This window comes from Falco rusticolus, chromosome 1, assembly GCF_015220075.1.
Source record: "Falco rusticolus isolate bFalRus1 chromosome 1, bFalRus1.pri, whole genome shotgun sequence".
Lineage (NCBI taxonomy): Eukaryota > Metazoa > Chordata > Aves > Falconiformes > Falconidae > Falco > Falco rusticolus.
The window spans coordinates 84,746,596-84,765,849 of record NC_051187.1 but is presented as its reverse complement, the minus strand read 5'-3'; the positions used below and the strand labels follow the sequence as shown (position 1 = coordinate 84,765,849).

The 19,254-nt window shown below is 35.5% G+C and overlaps 1 protein-coding gene across 2 annotated transcripts in view; it reads left to right on the top strand.

Annotated features, from left to right (window-relative positions):
- The window catches only part of CTNNA2 (catenin alpha 2), a 515,202-nt gene extending 496,364 nt beyond the window's left edge, over window positions 1-18,838 (top strand). Inside the window, exons 18-19 of one of the 2 annotated variants that reach the window (XM_037387510.1) lie at window positions 1,325-1,468; window positions 17,689-18,838. In XM_037387510.1, coding sequence (XP_037243407.1) covers window positions 1,325-1,468; window positions 17,689-17,976 — 432 coding nt within the window. In that variant the 3' untranslated portion in view covers window positions 17,977-18,838. The remainder of the gene's footprint in view (window positions 1-1,324; window positions 1,469-17,688) is intronic. The other variant, XM_037387521.1, reaches the window with a different exon arrangement.
- Window positions 18,839-19,254: the final 416 nt, after the last annotated feature.

The window sequence follows — 19,254 nt, the reverse complement described above, 5'->3', positions numbered from 1 at the left end:
TCTGTTTTTAGGTGAAGTGACTGGTACTAGGCATTAGTCACAGAGTTTCTTTTTTTAATAGGAGGAAAGGAGAGAAAAACAGAGCACACAAACAGAGCAGGGAATACACATTAATCGTTACTAAGACTGAAAAAATAATCATTATTAGGTTAGAATTTACATGATGATTGTAGCAACAAAAAGCTTAAGGGAAAACTTCAATATTAACTCTGTGTGCTTATAATACATGCTCTTCAAAGAGATTTAAGAAGCAATAATTTTTCCTCTTCCAAAAGGCAGGATCTTATGCTAGCACTCTGTAATGGCACTGAATAGTCCCCCATTCTCTAAGCAGTTTCATTTAATTGAGAGGTTTAACAGCGTATACTTTTTTTTTTTTTTTTAATTTTAGTATACAGCTAGGTTATTATGAAAATACTGGTGGATAATATAAGCAATTATGTTTACTCTCAAACCTGCTTTTCCAGAATTTGGATGATAAAAATTCCATTTATAATAAAGTAGAATGAATATCCCATTTTAAGCCCTCCAGTTTCAATTCTTGGAAAATTGTTTGGGAAAAAATAATGTGCTTCAGCCTATAAGGTTGTCATTGTCTGAAAATGTACAGTGTTGAAAAACATTACCTCTTTGAAATTTTGTTGATATTTTCTGGAACTTTAAAGTGTGCTCTGTAAATAAATGTATGCCCAGATTTTTTATACTTCCCTCACTTGTTCTTTCAGCACAGTTTGCCAGTTCTCATTTTCAATGTGAAAAAAATATAATTCTTTCCTGACCTTCACGTAGTGATGTTGGTGGCCTGTCCTCTGGCTTACTCAATTACGGGGCAGCTCAGAGGTGTGGACTGTCTAATGTTTATTCAGCACGGGTGGACACAAGTGTAATTCCAGTTGTAGTCACTGGAATTTCAGCTGCTTGCATCAGTGTTTATGTTTTTGTGCAGTTCGGCTGTTCAAAACCATACACAAAATTGTGCTGCTTGGAGGTCTTTTAACCAATTTGATGCTCAATCTAATGTCAATCAGATTTTAATGTGGATAGAGCTTTCTATCCTCTCTGGTTTTCATCAAAAGGTGCCAAATTTTATACCCTTTCCCAATCAGCAAACCCTGTAGGGCTTGCATGCTTAACCTGTGCTATGGGAGCAAGTGAGAGGAACCAGCAGACAGCGGGGTCACTCATCGTGGAAGAGTCCCTGTTTCCTTGACCAAGCATAGCTCCTTCAGCACATGTTTTCCTCTCTCCTCACCTCTACGCTACGGCACAATATTTCCCTTGCTCTCTCTCTCACTATCTCTTTTCTGTATCTCTCGGAAATCAGACTGGAGTTCAGAGCACTTTCACTACCTTTTATGAGGTAGAGTGTGATGTCATAGATGGGGGCAGGGCTAGTCAACTTTCTACCCACCCACCCACCTGTGCTGAGGGAGCTACGCTTGAGACCGGAAGCAGTGACTCCTCGACGGTGAGTAACCTCCTGTTTCATATCTGTCTTTATAGATTGGGGGGTGGAGGGAAAAGACATGAGAATGGGGGATATTTTTTTTGTTGTTGTTGTTAGCTAGCTTTTTTTATTGTTTTATAATTAACCAAAAAATTAAACATAACCCAGAATGAATTGCATGTCTTATCTTAGTCACCTGCAAAAAATTATTTCCTTCCTCTTCTGAAGTCCTAGAGTTAATGTCATCTGTAAAGCAATGATCACCTTTGTTTGCAGAGGTGGCCCATTTACTGGAGATTAAACTGATCCTTCGATGTTTATCTTGCATTGTGAAAAGGCAGGCTCTAGTCCCCTTGAACTCAATTACTAAGCTTCCATTAATTTAATTACAGTAGTGCTGGGCCATAATTTTTATAAAGTACTTTGTGATTAAAGATAGATGGTGTTACATTTGTCATTATTAACTGTGGATAATGCCTGTTTATACAGCACAAGATTTTTATTCTCTATATTCTCTGTTACTGTTTTTATTTGCTTTATCTAGAATGTTTATGAAGCTATGTATTAACAATAGGCCAATTATAAAGCCTATTTTGTAGATGAAATAAAATTCAAAAGTAAGTTGTGGAAGATGTAAAATTAAGCAAGAAATCCCCAGAAGATGTAACTGAGATTTAACCTTTGAAATTATAAATTGAAGCGTTTGATTTTTTTTCTTGTGATAAGAACTGTGGGCAGAAATATTCTAACTGAATTTCTTCGTGTTTTTCTTGTGTCACTTCCTAAACATTACTATTTTACTTTAAAGCACTGTCTTATTACCTGTTTCCCTTGGCCCCAAGTATTACTGCTTCACTGTTTTAATATCCCTCAGCATTTTAAAAAAGACAAGATGGACTACAAAGATCTTCCTTTCTTGTTCTGCCTCTTGGGTATCTATTAAAGCTGTCACGGTGTCAGAGCTCTCATATTGAAGGGCAGAAGAAGGACCGCATGAAGATTTTGGCCCCTAGGGATGCTGCAAATATTGCTGTTCTTTTTCATTTAAAGCTCTTTACCAGCTCTGTGTGGGGTCTTGTCATATCTCAGTGAAAGGCACTAAAAGGCAGAAACGCATACTCTATAAATCAAAGAGAGTGCGATCACAGCCTTTTCAGTGGAGATGGTCCATAGTCTGATTGATGAAGTGTGATTTAGTCTATTTTCAGGTGACTAGGTGGCTTTGAGGCAACAGGTATAGGATGCGGACCATTCCATCTTCTGGTTAGCAGCATGTATTGGGGATTGATCAGTAGCGATAGATAGATATTCCTCCCTGATGTCTCAGTGATGCTCTTTCTATCAATGCATAGGAGAGTTGAATGAAATTCTGGGAGGATGAAAGTCTTGGTTACAAAGTTACCAAAACTTTCACTAATGACAGCTTCCCTTCCTGTCAGAGAGAAAAATAAGGATGAAGAATAGAAAGCTTGGCTCCCTGACAGGTGCTAGCTTTTCTAGCTTTGAATAATGTGTGCAAGGAATTTTATTACTACTGCTTATTCCTTTAGTAAATCAATGAAGTCTCCAAATCTATCCTTTGTAAGACCAAGAATTTGTCTGTCAAATTTAGCTTCCTTAACAAACTTTGATCTCTCTGGTAGGAAAGGAAGAGCAAGTAAGTCAATCTCTAATGTTTCACTGGGAAAACTTTATAGGAATTGCTGCTGTTAAAGACAATTTGAGTTTTTTTCTTTCCAGAAGCAAATGCTTTGAGGTAAAATTTAATTTAGATCCTAAGCACATCCTTTGCTGATGAGTTTACAGAATTGTCTTTGCACATAATTGTGCTTCATAATGCAGGAGGCTAATTTTTGCACAGAATTGGTAAAATGTAATGACCAACTATACAATGCCCCTACTCTCGCTTCAATGATACAAAAGTATTTTTGTGGCATAGAGAGGGAAAATATTTTTTTAAGTGATGGAAGGATTTAGAAAAGGAAATCAGAATTGGTATCATTCAGTAATTCTGGTGAATTAGAGACCGTGCTCAGCACTGAGGGGGTATTGTGGATGTCAGTGGCTTACTTTAAATCCAAAGAAATTTGCTCTCTAAATTTATTTTACAAGATGAACAAATTAGCAGCTGGCTGACATGTATGGGGAAGGAGTTTGTAGAGGGAATTATATTCAAAATGACATAAACTGTTGTGGTAATTAACCTGGAATCTGTCTGTGCCAAATCTAATAACAATTTTTTGTCCATGCAACCCCAGGATGTGAATTTGCCTGAATAACTGAACACTGGGAGAATAAATAGCCTAATTTTATATTTACTGAGCTAATTCCCCTGTTAAATAATTTTATAGGCTTCTATGATTTTAAAAAAAATTAAAATGTCTAAAGTGCACAGATTCCTGCATTTTACAGCTTTGCCTTAAATATGTATTCAGTCAATTGCAGTGTTTGTTTTAACTGCACACTGTTTACATGTACATAAATTAAAGTAAAATATTATAAGGCCTAGGTTTCAGCTGACTTAATTTAGTGTGTAATATGAAAACTTTCAAAGCAAATATCTAGGCAACTTCCTCCAATATATGCTAATTTAAATGTGCTAAACCTTCGTAAGAGTTCTGCAAACAGGAAGTTACTTTACAATAAGGCAGGCTTAAAAATTGTGCTGTTTTCTGTTTGCAAGCATAGCGTGTGTTACTGACTCAAAGCAAAACCAGTAACTAGTATATTTATACCCATATAGCATACTGGAAAGGGGTGAGCAATACTTTAATGATTTAAGATCATATGTAGGCATAAAACATTTTTTCAGTATAATTAAGATGGCTATGTAACATTCCCAAATTTTTGGTATTTGCCAGGCTGATTTCTTTTAAAAGTTGAATTAAAACTTTGTGGGTTGGTTCTTACCTTCTTTTTCTATATGAGAAGTGAGGGAGAGCTGTGAAATGCACCATCTGTTAGCAAACCATGTCAGCTGGCAGATAGATGCTTATCACCCTGCCCTCTCTCACTGCAGTTTTAGGCTGGTATAACACCATTGACTCAAAATGAATTACTTTTGATTTAATTTTGCTTAAGCAAAATAAGTCACAATGATAGTGCACAGCATTCTAAAGGACTCTTCGTGTTGATTTGAAGTACAGCCCTTTTAAACTTTGGCCTCAGTTCATTTGAATTGTCAACAAAAACGCTCAATAGCTCTTGGGCCGAGTATAGTGGTTGGAGGCAAAACTAGGACTGCCTTAACACCATGGACTTTCTGTTTCTGGGACAATTGCATCTCAAAGACATTAAACATGATTCTGTTCAGTCATAATGCTTTGGATTTTTACCAGTCCCATCTGAGTGTCTCAAAGCAAACATGATGGTGTACCCTTGTAAAACTGAAAACAGAAGCAAATATTGTCATTGCTTCCCTTCTGGAAATGAGAATACTGAGCCACACTCCAGGCAGAAAAGACCTATAGAATCGTGATGAGTTTCAAACACTACATCCTCCTTCAAGACTCAGTTAATTTTCAAGACCAGCATTTCTGTCTTCCATTCTATATTCCAGTTTTCACTCTGGATGGCCAAATAAAAATAAATTAAAAAAACAGGAGAAAGTTCACTGTAGTTAAGAAGTACAGTTGGAAAAAAATAGTTGGAAAAAATCTTGCAGTAACAGTAGGAGGCTACCCCACTCAAGTTGTGCAAAATATGCGAGTAGGTCTATGGTGTAAAGAAAATGAGTATTTTATTATTCAGTAAGATTTTACTTGAATTATGGAGAATTTTTGACTATTTATCTCCATTGCTATATGGAGAGTAATTCATCTAGCCAAGTGTAAACATCTATATCTGAGATGTTCACTCCAGGCTTCCTCTATAATTAGTAGTGATCAATGGCCATTTATAGAGAGTGGGATATTCTTGTTTCAGGTAGATGCTGACAACTGGTTAGATTTAGTAACATCTTAAAAAAATTACAGAGACATGGGCAGGTGAATTAAACCATGTATTCAGACAAGCATAGAGTCAGGGGGTTTAGCTCTGGGGGTCTTTTGATGGTTTATATTGATATATAAGTGACGTAAACTTTCTATGAATTTTGCTGTTGGAGAAAGGAAACTGCCTATTTTTTCCTGGACATAAATATGTAAATTGGTTTTTTATCTATATAAAGTAGATCTCTTGGGGCCCCAATCTCATTAGTTTCTGTAGGCTGGAGAGACTGATGTGTTTGTAGTATGTGGTTTTCCCACATTTGACACTTCTGGGAATCAAAAGAGAAGAATTAAGGAAATCAATGTCAAAAATGTTCATTAAGTTTGTTGGAATTCTTGGACTGTTGGGTCAAATCCTAGGACAAATATTTTGTAGTTGTTGAGCATCTCTGCCCAGATTCACTGTACTGTCTTTAGGATTGTAACGCAATTTAAGATCTCTAAATATAATTTAAAAGGTGAGGTACTCTGGCCCATCTCCATAGAAAAGGAACCCATGGAAGATCTCTAGTGCTCCATGGTTCGTGGTCTTCTCCACCAAGCACAGAAGGAGCCTGGAATGCACCAAGGTCCAGCACCTGGAATTAGGTAGGATGAGTGCAGGAAAAACTTCTTTCATAGAAATGGAAACTGAAAACCTTGCCTAGGTCACTGAACACACTGTCTCAATGTTTTTTATGAGCAGCCATATTTTTCTTTCCTGCATTCCTAGAAAAACTGTTCAGTTACAGACATCTGAAAAAAATGCTTCTGGGGATCCTAGTGCCACCAGCTATGAACAGTTCTTGGATCCTGACTAATATTAAAAAAACAATTAGTCACATTTTTCTGATGCCAAGTAAAGGCAGACAAGTCTATAGATAATCATGACTAACATACAATATTTAAGTAAGAACATTGTAAAAGCCAGTGCAGAAATTTTTCATTTCACCACTCTTATAAATAACAGCTGAGTTTATACTTTCATCTCCCTTCCATAAATTCTGGATTAGAGGGAAGATTTGGACATGTGGTAGAATTAATTTGGTTTTGTGTAGGGAAGATGTCCTGAGGTGAAAAGCACAGAAACCATTTGGGTTATGTGAATCATTGAGGCTATAAGTACTGCATTTCTTGTTCAGAGAAAATACTATCTAAAATACTGAATCACAAAAGAAAATGGAGACCAAGTAAGTTTCTTAACATGAATATTTTCTGAAGATAGTACTACAGGACTTAACCAACTTGAGTGAGCTATTAAATATTTGTCAATAATTGGCGATATTTTTTCCTCCCCTCTACAGTTACTCACTTTTTCCCTTTGGATAAGGCACTTGTTCTTGTAATAGTGAAAATGAGATTGCCAACTTCATCTACACTATACTTTTAGGTACATTTGCACATATACAGACAAGAAGGCTAAGGGAAAATAGTTATCTACATCTACCTAACAGGAAGATCTAGAAAAGCCAGATCCAGACTTGCCAGATGTGTCAGGTGTCAGGAAAAGGGGCAACAAACACAAGTTTTAACATGGGAAATTCCAGTTAGATAGAAGGAAAAAAGCTTTACCTTGAGGGTAGTTAAATTCAAGTGTGGAGGTCTCTAGTCCAGAGATGTGGGAGACTATCTATCCTTACACATACTCTGAATTTGGGCAAAATCCTGTATAGTCTCATCCAATTCAATTTGTTTTGAACAGGGCATTGGACTAGGTGACCTCAAAAGTTTCTTTTCATCCTAAAGTATTCTATGATTATATGAATACTCACATATTAAAACCTGAATAATAAAAATGAGCTTTCACAATTGAGAGCAAGATTTTACTCGTTCCAATTTATTCTTAATTTGCTGTTATCTTTGCTTGTTCTTTCCTTGTGAACTGCAACAGCCTTTACAATTGTTTCTGTTTTGTTCTGGTTTCATTTGTTTACAGTCTCCAGTAATTTTTACATATTTTGCTGGTTTAAAATAACATTTAGACTTAGCTAAAGTAAAAAATTTAATGAATTAATGCATTCACAAATTGTACATTCAGTAATTGACCAGGAAAAAAACCTAGTAAGAAACACTTACTGAATGTTATTTAATCATTGAGTTGGTCAAACAAATAGAACAGTGAATTGTGAATAAAATGTATTTAGAATAAAATGTTAGAATTTCCTTTACAGGTTAGTTGCCATATATTGTTAAACTAGCTCTGTCAGTGCTGGGTCTTTTCTGAAAAGCTGAAATGGGGCTCACTCTGAAAGGCTACTGTGGAGATTCAATGTTATTTCTTTATTTCATTGCACACTCTTGTAAAGTCCTGGAAAGTGGTCAGGGAATGAGAGAAAGGAACATTTTATGTGAGTTGAGTGATACTACAAGGACCCTCAACTCCAAGGAAGTAAAAGCCTTTTAGCACCTCAGAAGTGATCAATATCTTGAATGATCAAGCCCTTTATCTGCTTCTATGAGACATAAAATATATATGAACAACAGCAGGCAAATGTTAGGAAGCAAGGAACAATTGTCCTGGTACTGTCTTCCATTCTACAAAAGGATTTTGTTTTATTCATTTTAACTCTGTTTGATGCATTGTTTCCAAGCTCTTTTCTAAGAAAAGCCAGCTATGCTTGTAGAGCAGCTATCTTCAAAGTGTCTCTGTGCTGACCTAGGCAAGCGTTACTTTACAGATATGAAGCTAGCTGAAGGAGCAAATTTGCCTCAGAATGTGACAGATCCTCACAGTTGAAGATACGGAGATAATTCACATATGGATACCATACTGACACTTTTACAAATTAAAAGAGAAGTTGGGAAAATAGCACATTTCTCAGCATTGCAATCTGAAATCCTGCATTATGCTGCTTTTCTTTTTGTTTTCATTGTGACAAAATCAGGGGGAATAGCAAGAGAAAACACATCCTCATGTAAAGAATATAGTATTTCTATGCTTTATTGATTTTTTTTTTATCCAAAGTCTCCTGTATTTTGTCACTGAGTAGAATTTCCAGCCAACCAGACATGATTTGGACTCCCTTCAGGTAAGACTCTTAAGACATGGTTTTTATTGTTATTATACCTGTTCTCTAGACAAAGAACAAAAGGTTTGTTTCCAAAATTCAATTTGAAAGAGCACTAGGTTATTTTTGGCTTTTAAAAATTATGTCTGTCTTCAAATTACATACAAGTCAGAACTCAGTTCAGGAGGAGGGAGATCTGTAGCCCAGACTAGTTACATATCCTATATTTCCTCTTTCAGACTTAAGTGCAATTGGATAGGAAAGTGGAAATTTGTACTGAGATGCTTTTGACAAAGTCCTTTTCTATCTGTGACATCAGGTTCAGACAATGTCTTATTTTGTGTAGACTCCCGGCATATGAATCCATGTATAAAATGGTGTATACAATCCTGGCAATACACAGACAGCTTACATAAAGTTTTTAATGAATGACTTTTTTTACTGGGCCTGATACTGAGCTTTGACAGACTTCTTACTCTAATTCTCTTCAGTAAGCCTCCTGACAACATCAAAATATCTTATGTTTTGACTTAGCCTGTTCTGTCAAATATAGTTTGGACTTCATCTTTGTTGAAGATGTTTTATCTTTTCCATGAAGATTAGGTAGGAGCTTATCTTCAAATCAGTCATACAAAAATCTCTTTCCTCTTCATGATCCAAGAATTCAGATCAAACTATTCCATGGGACAGAATAATTTTAAAGTTGTAAATGTGGTTATACTAATTTTGCTACAATTAGTAATGTAACCGTGATGGCCATTACACAACCATTTTTTTGTCCATGACATTGCATCGTAGGCAACATCCTATCCTCCAGGCATTTGTTCTATGCAGAATGAGGCAGATTTAGAAGAAAAAAAAAGTGAGCCATCATGGCAGAAGACTCATTCCCATGTTTGTCTATTGTAGGTTGCTGTAGAATGTGTTTCTTCCTCTACATTCAGCCTTAGCAAAGAAAATGTGTAATATAGTACCTATAGTGCTGGCAAAGTTATAGGGTGACATCCTGTTCCCATCTATAAAACTCCTTTGACTGCGCTGACTGAAGATTTCTTCCTTGGTCTGAGGAATTCTTCCAGATGTTTGAGCATTCAGACTGATGTCAAATATCTTCCTTCAGTAACAGACTCTGAAAGTTTTGAGGCAGTGTTGTAGCATGAAAATGACTGATAAAGCAAGCTTATTTAAAAAATTCCAATGCCATATATGATTGCTTGTCCTTACAGCAGTGTTTCTGGTATACAATATGAATTGTACTGTTTTGGCATCTTTTTCCTGCTGTGCAGTGGCACATAATGAGCAGAAGAAAGACAACTGGTTCTAAGAATTATTTTATTTTGGGTCAAAATGTTTGCTCCTGTTAAATTCTGAAAAGAATGCAAAATACATTAATGAATTATTAAATATTGAGGAAATAATCTACATTATGTTTCGTATCTACAAGAAAAAAATGTAAATTTTTTGTTATAGCAGTAATGTCATATTGGATAAATAACGTATTGACTGTAAATAGAGTTGATGAATAGAAAACCTTAAGTATACATCAGAAATTCCAAAATATATTTTTCACCTTTGGAACCTACCAGGCTGGAAAGAAGCCAGTAATAATTATAGTTCACAAAAATAATTGGGTAATGTTAACTTTTAGTAGTTTCCAGTTCTTTGGGTTTTCATTTCACCATTTCAATTGTTAAAATGTGAGCTTTCAGGCTAGTTCATTAGAAGGACAAACACGGACAATGTTTAATGTCAGCCAGTCACATAAAAATGGCATTTTGATAATACCTACATCAGAAGGAAATTTAGTGATTTCCACAAGTACAACAAATCATATCAGAAACTAGAGGGATCAAAGTAAAAGAAAATAAGTGTCTGTGTCCTGCCTAAAACTCATACTAGCTATCTCACCCCTGAGCTGTGATCCTCAAACTCCAGGCTCAGAAAGCATCTACATTTCCAACATTAATGTTCCTCATGTGTGTGTTTTGCTCCAGAATATGCACACTAGTATGTTAGTTTGAACTGCTCTTGACAGCCTACCACACATAGCAAAAGCCTGAACTTTGACAAGGTTTACAGCTGGGTGCTTCACTGTTGCTAGATGACCCAGTTTCAGTATGCGATTTCAGTGCTTACATAACTTATTAGGACATTGCTGGACAGCAGAGCTGGAGCTGCCTAATATCTCCAGTGGTGTACTCGACTCTTGGGCCAAAACCAACTGCATCAGTATCCCTCAGACTATAACCTGTGAGTCAGGCTTTTTGCAAGGCTTCTTAAAGACTTGTCTACTTGTAGCTATTGATGAGAGGATAAGAGAGGACAAAGTAAAGATAAGCTGACTAAATAGGCAAATAATCATGATGTTGAAGTCCATGTTTCAGTCTCTCAACTGAGAAAGCAAAAAACAAAAATCCTTTAAAAAATATTTATTTGTGAGCTTTCTGGCAGCCACTATGAAATGTAAGTACAGTCTCCACTAGCTGAGCATTTCTGAGTTGGTACATGGCTTACTCTTATTTTATATGCTTATGGAGAAACAAAAGCTATGCAGGGCTCCTGGTATTTCAGTGAAGTAACCTTTATGTCTTCCTACAGTAAAAAAGTGGGGGTTGTAGGTCTACTGGGTACATTTGAGGGCATTTAGGTGATATTCCTTGACTTTATTATTCTGATTTTATCATAAACTTAGATTACTCCTTCAAACCTCTTCATTTAGTGAATGAAGTATAAACCCCTAATTTTAGTGATACCAGTGTTGAATTGTATTTTATGATTATATTTATATAGTGGTTTTAGTTTCGTATTTAGTATTCTCCTCAAAGCAAATTAATTGGGATATTATTTTGTCTTTTATCTTTTCTTTTAAAATAGCCTGGAATAAGTAAATCAACTGTATAAATGCACCTCTACACATTTTCTGCATTGTCTGTTTATCTTTTCTGGAGAATGCCAGTACTGGGAGTATTTTTATATGCTTTTGCTTTTTCAAACCAACATAAAGCAGTTGGTAACCTATTGACCTTGTAAATTAAACATGTGTTACAGAATAGCAATAGTGTATAGAAGACAGAAAATACCCATAGTTCGTGGTATATTTACTTGTCTACTTTCTGTTGTCCTAAGAGATGGCAGACATTGTTACAACCAAATGGGCTTGGGAATCCCTGTGGATTTCTTACCTGTAATTGAAAAAATGCAGATGAGGACAGTTATTCAGTGGATTGGCCACCTATAAAGCATAACTACCTCCAGAATGAATTAAATATTCAACATGTATAAAGGGGTAAGTTAATTGCAATCAAATGTGAAAATAAATAGCTAGGAAGAGTATAATACTGTTTTACATGGCCACAGATCCCTTTTTAACACCATTGTGACCACATTACATTCCAAATAATGACACTTTGTTATAGAATTTCAAATATATAGGATAGCTTTCTCACAATAGAGCCATATCTAGCAAAAAACTTATGTACATGTTCAAGTGACTGAAATACTGCTTCAGCCATTCCATAGTAGTGCTGATAAAGAGCAGATGTCCCCTACCATAGGGGTGAGTGCATCTGAATGGCAAATAGGCTATTCTTGCATTAGCTGTCACTAATAGTTTTATGCATGAAATTGCCACAGAAATGTAAGACCTAAGTATCGTGGATAAGATCTTTTTTCTTACATGTATCTCATATATATATATGTAAGACTGGATTTACTATTAAGCACAGCTGAGAGGAAAATGTTCTGTTGCATAAGGATGTAACCTGGGAAAATGGTATTCTTGATTCACCGTCCAGATTCATAATTGCTTCCTGTAACCTTAGTTGCTCTAGAGGCTGTTGAGTGACTTTTGGTTCATGATAATGGTGACTGCACCTGTCCACAAAAGTATGAACTTGCTTTGGAAAGGAAGAATAGCAGGGAATGCACCCAGAATTCACAGATTAATTAAGAGCCTGGCAATGCCTAAGCTATCTGCTCAAGGCACACCACAGATCAAATCTTAGCCAGGAGTATTTGAACGGTTACAGGTTCTTTTTTGTCATGTTAAATAAATTACAATTGCTCCTCCCAATCTCTATAAAGCAAACCAGACTAAACTTTATTTATCAATAACTACTAATACTATTGTTTTGCACTCACACATTTCAAGGTCAATATGGACCGTTGTTACCATGTAAACTGTCTTCCTGCATAACTGGCGCACAGGCTCCCTGAATTAATGTGCATTATAAATGTCCAATAGTTATGCTTAGAGTGCACGTATTAAACAAAAGCATCCAATACTGATTTCATAACTTCTAGAGATAGAATCACTCTTTCAAGCGTTCTTGTGATTAATTATAATAACTGCTAAAAATTTCAGCACATTAATAACTAAAATGACCTGCTTCACCTTTCAGCCATTAAGTTTTGTTGTATCTTTGTCTAATCTGTTGGACCTGGAATATGATCAGCTTTCTGTTACTATGTACTTGCTGATTTCAATCAACTCATTTTTTAATCATTCACTTTATTAAAGGAAAAAACAGCAGACTGAATTTTTCCCACCAAAGATGTTTTTTGTTCTTGAGGTTCTTTAAAATCTGTCCAGTTACTCAGTATTGTTCTTGCATTGAGTATTCAGTATTCCATAACTGTGGACACACAATAATCTGAATATGATAATTTAACCTATTTCACCATATTCCTGCTTTTTGTATCCTCAAGGAGTAATTGCCTAGGATCCTGTATAGGATAAAGTTCCTTATTGTATGAGTAGGTATCATCTGCTATAAAGTTGGCCAAACTGAAATCTACATTTCTGACTTTTATCAGCTTATTAGATATCAATCACTTGCCCTCTGTATGGCTTATCACTTTCCAATAGTTACCTGCAAATTTCATCAGTTAAGTTATCAGTTAATCTAAATCTAAATCAGTTAAGTGACTTCCAAGTTTTTAACAGAAATATTAATACTGTAAAGTTGAAAAATGGTTTCTCCAAAAGCCCACTGGAAAAGTCACAGTTAAGCAATGATTTTTTTGTACATACTTTTGATACATATTTTTTGAAACTTAGGGAATCTGGAATCATTCTGTATGTGCCTTGACAATTTTGTAACATCAGCTGAGTTTTTAATCAAACTGTCATGTAGTACCAAGCAAAACACCTTTCAAAGGTCCAATTATATCAACAGCATTAATTTTAGTGATCCAAAGTTTAATTACATAAAAATATGATGTAGGTTACTTTGAAAATATTTTTACCCACAAAACCATTTGATTATCATTAACTATATTTCTTTCCTCCCTTTATTTATGGAGTCTGTCATAGACATTGCATTTTATTTGGGAGTGCTGTCAGCTGAACTGGCCTATAATTTCAGGGGTCATTCTAGTTGTGCTACTCAAATATTTCCAGACTAGGAACTATCTGCAATTCTTTTGGTGTCTCCCCCACTTTTCAAGGTCTATTAAAATCAAAACCAATATATAACATTCTTAAACAACCAGCTCTTCCAAAACTACCTTTACTATGTCATGGTCGCTGGAAATAAAGATTTTTTTTCTCTGCTTCCCTTATCTTTGGTGGTATATTTATGATTATAAATATGAAGATATCACTGTAAATTATTTTTTCTCCTTTCTAAAAACTGTGGTATAATTTTTCCCCATTACAGTGAGGTAACAATTCAGGGAAAACATCTCTTTTCATTTGCTTTACTGTTAAGGAGAAAATTTTCCAGCTTTATTCTCTCCCGCTTCTTCAGCTATTTTGTATTTAATTGCTGGTTATTTTGCTTAGATTATGTGTATATGTAAAAGAAGCAAGAAATCTTGATTGTCACAAAAATCTGGAAAATTCTGCATACAGTGCAGGAAAATGCAGCACAGCTTATAAGCGGATCAGAACCTCCTCAAAGCCTTAAGGATTTTTGGGGGAAAAAAACCCTGAAATTATCTTCTTGGCAGATAATAGGTTCTGCTGCTCCAGTGTTCTACTCTTGCATTCACTAATTGCAAAGTTAGCTTGTAGCATTTATTTTTTTTTCCCCTGAATGATTTATGCCTTCCCTGGGTAGATGGCTGTTTTAACCTGGATAAGTGACCAGCTCCAGTGCAGTGGTTCTTAGGTTCTTTATGAATTTTGAATGTTCCCCAGCATTCACTGTTCTTGGAATTTTATGGGACAGTAATCTAAATTTCTCTCTTATGTTTAAGGGCTTTTCTTTCCTAAATGGAAGCAAACATATTTGTAAAGAGATCTAAATAGCAGAACACTATTACTTTGTGTAGGAAGTCAAAGGCTTGGTTGGCTTTTAGCACAAAAAGCTATCTTTATATTCATAATTCCCTAACCACTGCTAGGGAGTGAAGTTTGCTTTCTGTACTGTGCACTAATTTCCTAGTGGTACTTTTATTTGAAATGTTAATTTTCCTTTTATTTTTTTTTTTGTTTCGGGTTTTTTTGTTTGTTTGTTTTGTTTTGTTTTGTTTTGTTTTTTATTATTAACATTATCTGTTTGGAAAAGTGTATATGTTTCTGTGCCCAGATTTTGTAAGGAATTAACACACTCGGGGCTTGATTCACTGCTGCTTCATTCCAGCTTTATGCCACTGTAGCTCTGCTGATTACAAAGCACAGCTTAAAACTGATGTAACACAGTGGTGTAGTAAGATCTAAATTTTAATTGAAATGCTGTTCATTCAGTTTAATTCTTCTTTACTGAGCCATAATACAAGCAAGGAGCTGGAGGCAATTAGAAAATCACTGGAAGTGCTTAGGTAGCCAAATTGGGTACATGGACTGGCTACCAGCAGATTTTGGAGAACATTCCTAGCCTAATGCTATTATGGGGGGTTTATGTCTCTTTTCTTATTCCAAGACTTGAAAGCATTTTACAATATGAATGAATATTAAGGGCAAGGACTAAGTATCTGCATGTTAAAATGTGATTAATAATGGTGAAAATAGGAGCTCTTATCTACTACAACAGCAGAATGAAAGAGATAATTGAAATGGCATCAAAATATGTATTGTGGTTTTCTAGAAGACATCATATCAATCTGGTTCCAAGCTTGCACAAGTACATGCTTCTGCACACCTTTATTAATATAGTCCATAAAATTACTAATGTGTTTAAAGGTGTAGATTGCATCCTTTGTATGGTTTTAAGCACCTAATTTAGGTGCCTGCTCATTTCAAAATGCTTCCTTTAATCATTCCATTCCTTAATATATGTCCCATGTAAAGCAGCTACCAGAACTCTTAAAGAAACACTGGGAAATGTGAGGCTATTAGAAATCTTCAACAAATAGAATTCACACAGGAATGTGCAGTGTAGACTTGATCCGGTCAGTTTATCCACATTGATTATGAAGTAAATATTATTTGACAGTATCACTTTCTATTCGAAATCAATCCACCAGTGTTTCAAAAAGAATCATTTAACAATGAATAATGCTTGACTGTAGATCTCTGCAGTAAATTAGAATATCCTAATTTAATAGAGTATGATCTGTTATTTGCCAACAAACATACAGATTGCCTTATAAATCATGCAGTAGTGTGGTTATAGAATAACACTATACTGAATTATAATTCATTACTCGCTATTGAACAGTCATGTTTCTGCAATATAATGTAATTTGCCATCTTTTAACTTAGTTTCTCTTACTAACAGAAAATACAAATTAGTTCTGAGGAAAAATATTTACTGGGGACATGCAATTAACTATTCATTTCAGGGAATGGCACCAAGTACATGAAAATCATTAAAATACTTTTTTGTTTTTCACCTCACTCTTTGTAGCTGTTTATGTATTTAATGAATCATAATAAGTGTAAGGCCACGGCTGAGGAAATAAAAAATAATGGGTAAGTCTACAAATTAATGTGTTTCCAGATACAGGCTTTCTGTAAGTCTATTCTTGTTCACTCACTGACACTTCAGAAAGTTTCTCCTGAACCTTTCCTCTGTTAATAATTCAAATTACTTGAGGTGAAGTATAATATGTTGGGGTTTTTTTGTTGCCTTATGATTGTTTATCCTGATTGCCGTGCTTAGCATTCCCGTTAAGGATTCATATGCTCCAAAAATATGGAGCAGTAAAGGTTTGCAGGGAGACAAGCCTTTTAGACTAATTAAAACTAGCTAAGAACTTACTGAGCAAGTTGAGTGGAATTAAACAGTTAATATTACATCTGGAATTGTTCCTATAAACTAGGAAAGACTTGTAAAAAATTAAGGCAGCTTCCATGGGAGAACGGAAAGGCTTTATCACAAAGAGTATATGCCACTTTGACAGTATTTTGGGAAAAGGATGATTGAACATCCTAATTAGTAATCTGGGTTGCTACAGTACTTAAGAGTGTATTTTTAGCACCTACTAATTTGAGGATGTCCAGTTGGCTTTGGCGAGTGCCTAATTCACATTTTGGAACACTGAGACATCGGAAGTCCCTTTATATGCTTAAATCCTTTTGAAAAATTTGGCCAGGGATATGTACCTGGTTTCAGTGTATGAAGCTTGCTGACTGGAAGTCCCAGTGGGCTGAAGTTCAACAAGTTCTTAAGGCCTTTTACATCCAGAGGATGCAGGAACCTCAGGCAGACTCATGCAGGGGAAAAACGTGAGGGTATATGTACGAAAAGGCTCCTAATCGTAAAGTAAGATTCCTTGTGAACTTAAGTTGCTCACATATTACAGTAGCTACAAAAACCTGCAGTTAACTGTTTCATCTTTTTATTTCTTCAGGGGTTTCAAAATCTCCTTTCATCTTTTCAGATGGGATTCTCTAACAAGCTCAGCACTGGCCTCACGCTGTTCCTGTAGACATCATTGAGGGTGTTATCCTGGGCTTAATAGGAATAATTAGAACAAACCTGAACACTTGGGAAAAATCCCTGTTGACCTGTTGCGTGGTTTCTGACATGTAAAAGTAAATTTTTAAAGGTCTAAGTGAGAAGTAACTTTTTTTGTGAAAAGAGAGGCAACTTCTTCACCTGTAGAAAAAAAATCAACAAGAAAAAAGCAGACAACACAAGCTTCTCCTTTGAATTATTAAAAAAACCTTCATGTGAGGTACCGCAGTCTTACCTTTGCAGTTCAGTGCATGTTGTTGCCGGTGCTTGTTACTACAAGCTACTTGATTAATCCTGAGGGAGAGGATTCATTTCATCTTTAATGAGATCTAAGAGTATTCAGACTTCAGTCAGGAAATGGTCCAGTGATCCTGTCATGGAGTAACCTTGCTGTATTTCATTTTCTTTTCTATTTGTAGCTGGACAGTGCCACTTCTCTCATCCAGGCAGCTAAAAATCTGATGAACGCTGTGGTTCTTACAGTAAAAGCATCATATGTGGCTTCTACTAAATATCAGAAGGTCTATGGTACTGCTGCAGTGAACTCACCAGTTGTATCTTGGAAGATGAAGGCCCCTGAGAAGAAACCTCTAGTAAAGAGAGAAAAACCAGAAGAGTATCAGACAAGAGTGAGAAGAGGGTCCCAGAAGAAACATATTTCCCCTGTACAGGCCTTAAGTGAATTTAAAGCTATGGATTCATTCTAAACCACTGAGCTTTACCAGGAGGGTTTTATATTCTTTTTGTATGCATACCTGCTGACTCGTATGCGTCTGGCATGGGGTGGGGGGAAGCAGTGTCAATTTGCATGCGACCTGAGACTCTATTGAAGTAACTAACTTTCTGCAATGCCAAAATATAGGGCATTCTCTTCTGATGTTAAATGGACTTATTCCAGGCTTCCTTTTTAACCTAAAGTATAGCATTAAATTGGCCAAAGAATTTGCATCACAGGGGTACGTGTGGGTTAAATAATAAATTCATGTCTAAACCCAGAAATTTTTATGCATGCAAGAAACATTAGGTTGGCAGGTATATTAAGTGAAAAAAAAAAGGAATTGTAATGGTAGACCATAAAGCTTGTATTGCTTCTGTTCCAGTGCAAAAATGTACTAGCCAATATGCTTAAATGTGTGGCCCAATAATTAAATGATATAACTTTTAAGTCATCTTCACTATAGTATGTGAATTTTTAAAACAGATACAAACTAATTCATCTTAAAAATGCTTCTTTTAAACCATACTTCATTCTTTATATTCTAGTAGTGTTATGATTGCTAACATTTCAATTAATCCCATTAATATGACCAGAAGTTTACTTTCGCCAATTGAATTCCTTATGGTGGAGTATGAAGCACAATATGGTGATTGACATTGCCTTTTATATTATGATTATTATTATGATTATTATTATTATATTAGTAATAGAAGACCTGGTGGTGGAATGTTTAGAGACACGGAAACTGACAGTGTGAGAATTTAGCGGCAAATATGTAGGTATAGCTTGGATTACAGGTATCTGACATACCATTGTAACCACTAACTCAATAAACTCATTTAACCTTGGAATCCTCAATATGTCTTGTCTCTTAATGTACACGTATCTCCTGCATCATAGTTGATGTAGACAGTGGTTAATTTTGCTTCATGTTTGTTTTGGTTGGTTGGTTGGTTGGGTTTTGGGTTTTTTTTTTGTGAAGGAAAGGCAACATTACATTCATGTCCTCATTTTTTATAACCAGGATAGTCAAACATGGTCAATGGATCAAATCAGAGTCTAAATTTGAGACAGATTTAAGCCTTGATACATATGAGATATGTTGTTTGGGATTAAATTATTTGTTTAAATACAACACCTCAGAAACAGCATAAAGATAGTTCAATATATCAAACTTATAAGGTTGGCATCTCAGAACCTTGAAAACCATCTGTCGTGCCACACTGGATAGACCTATATAAAGAGCATTGCACAAAGAAATGCAGGA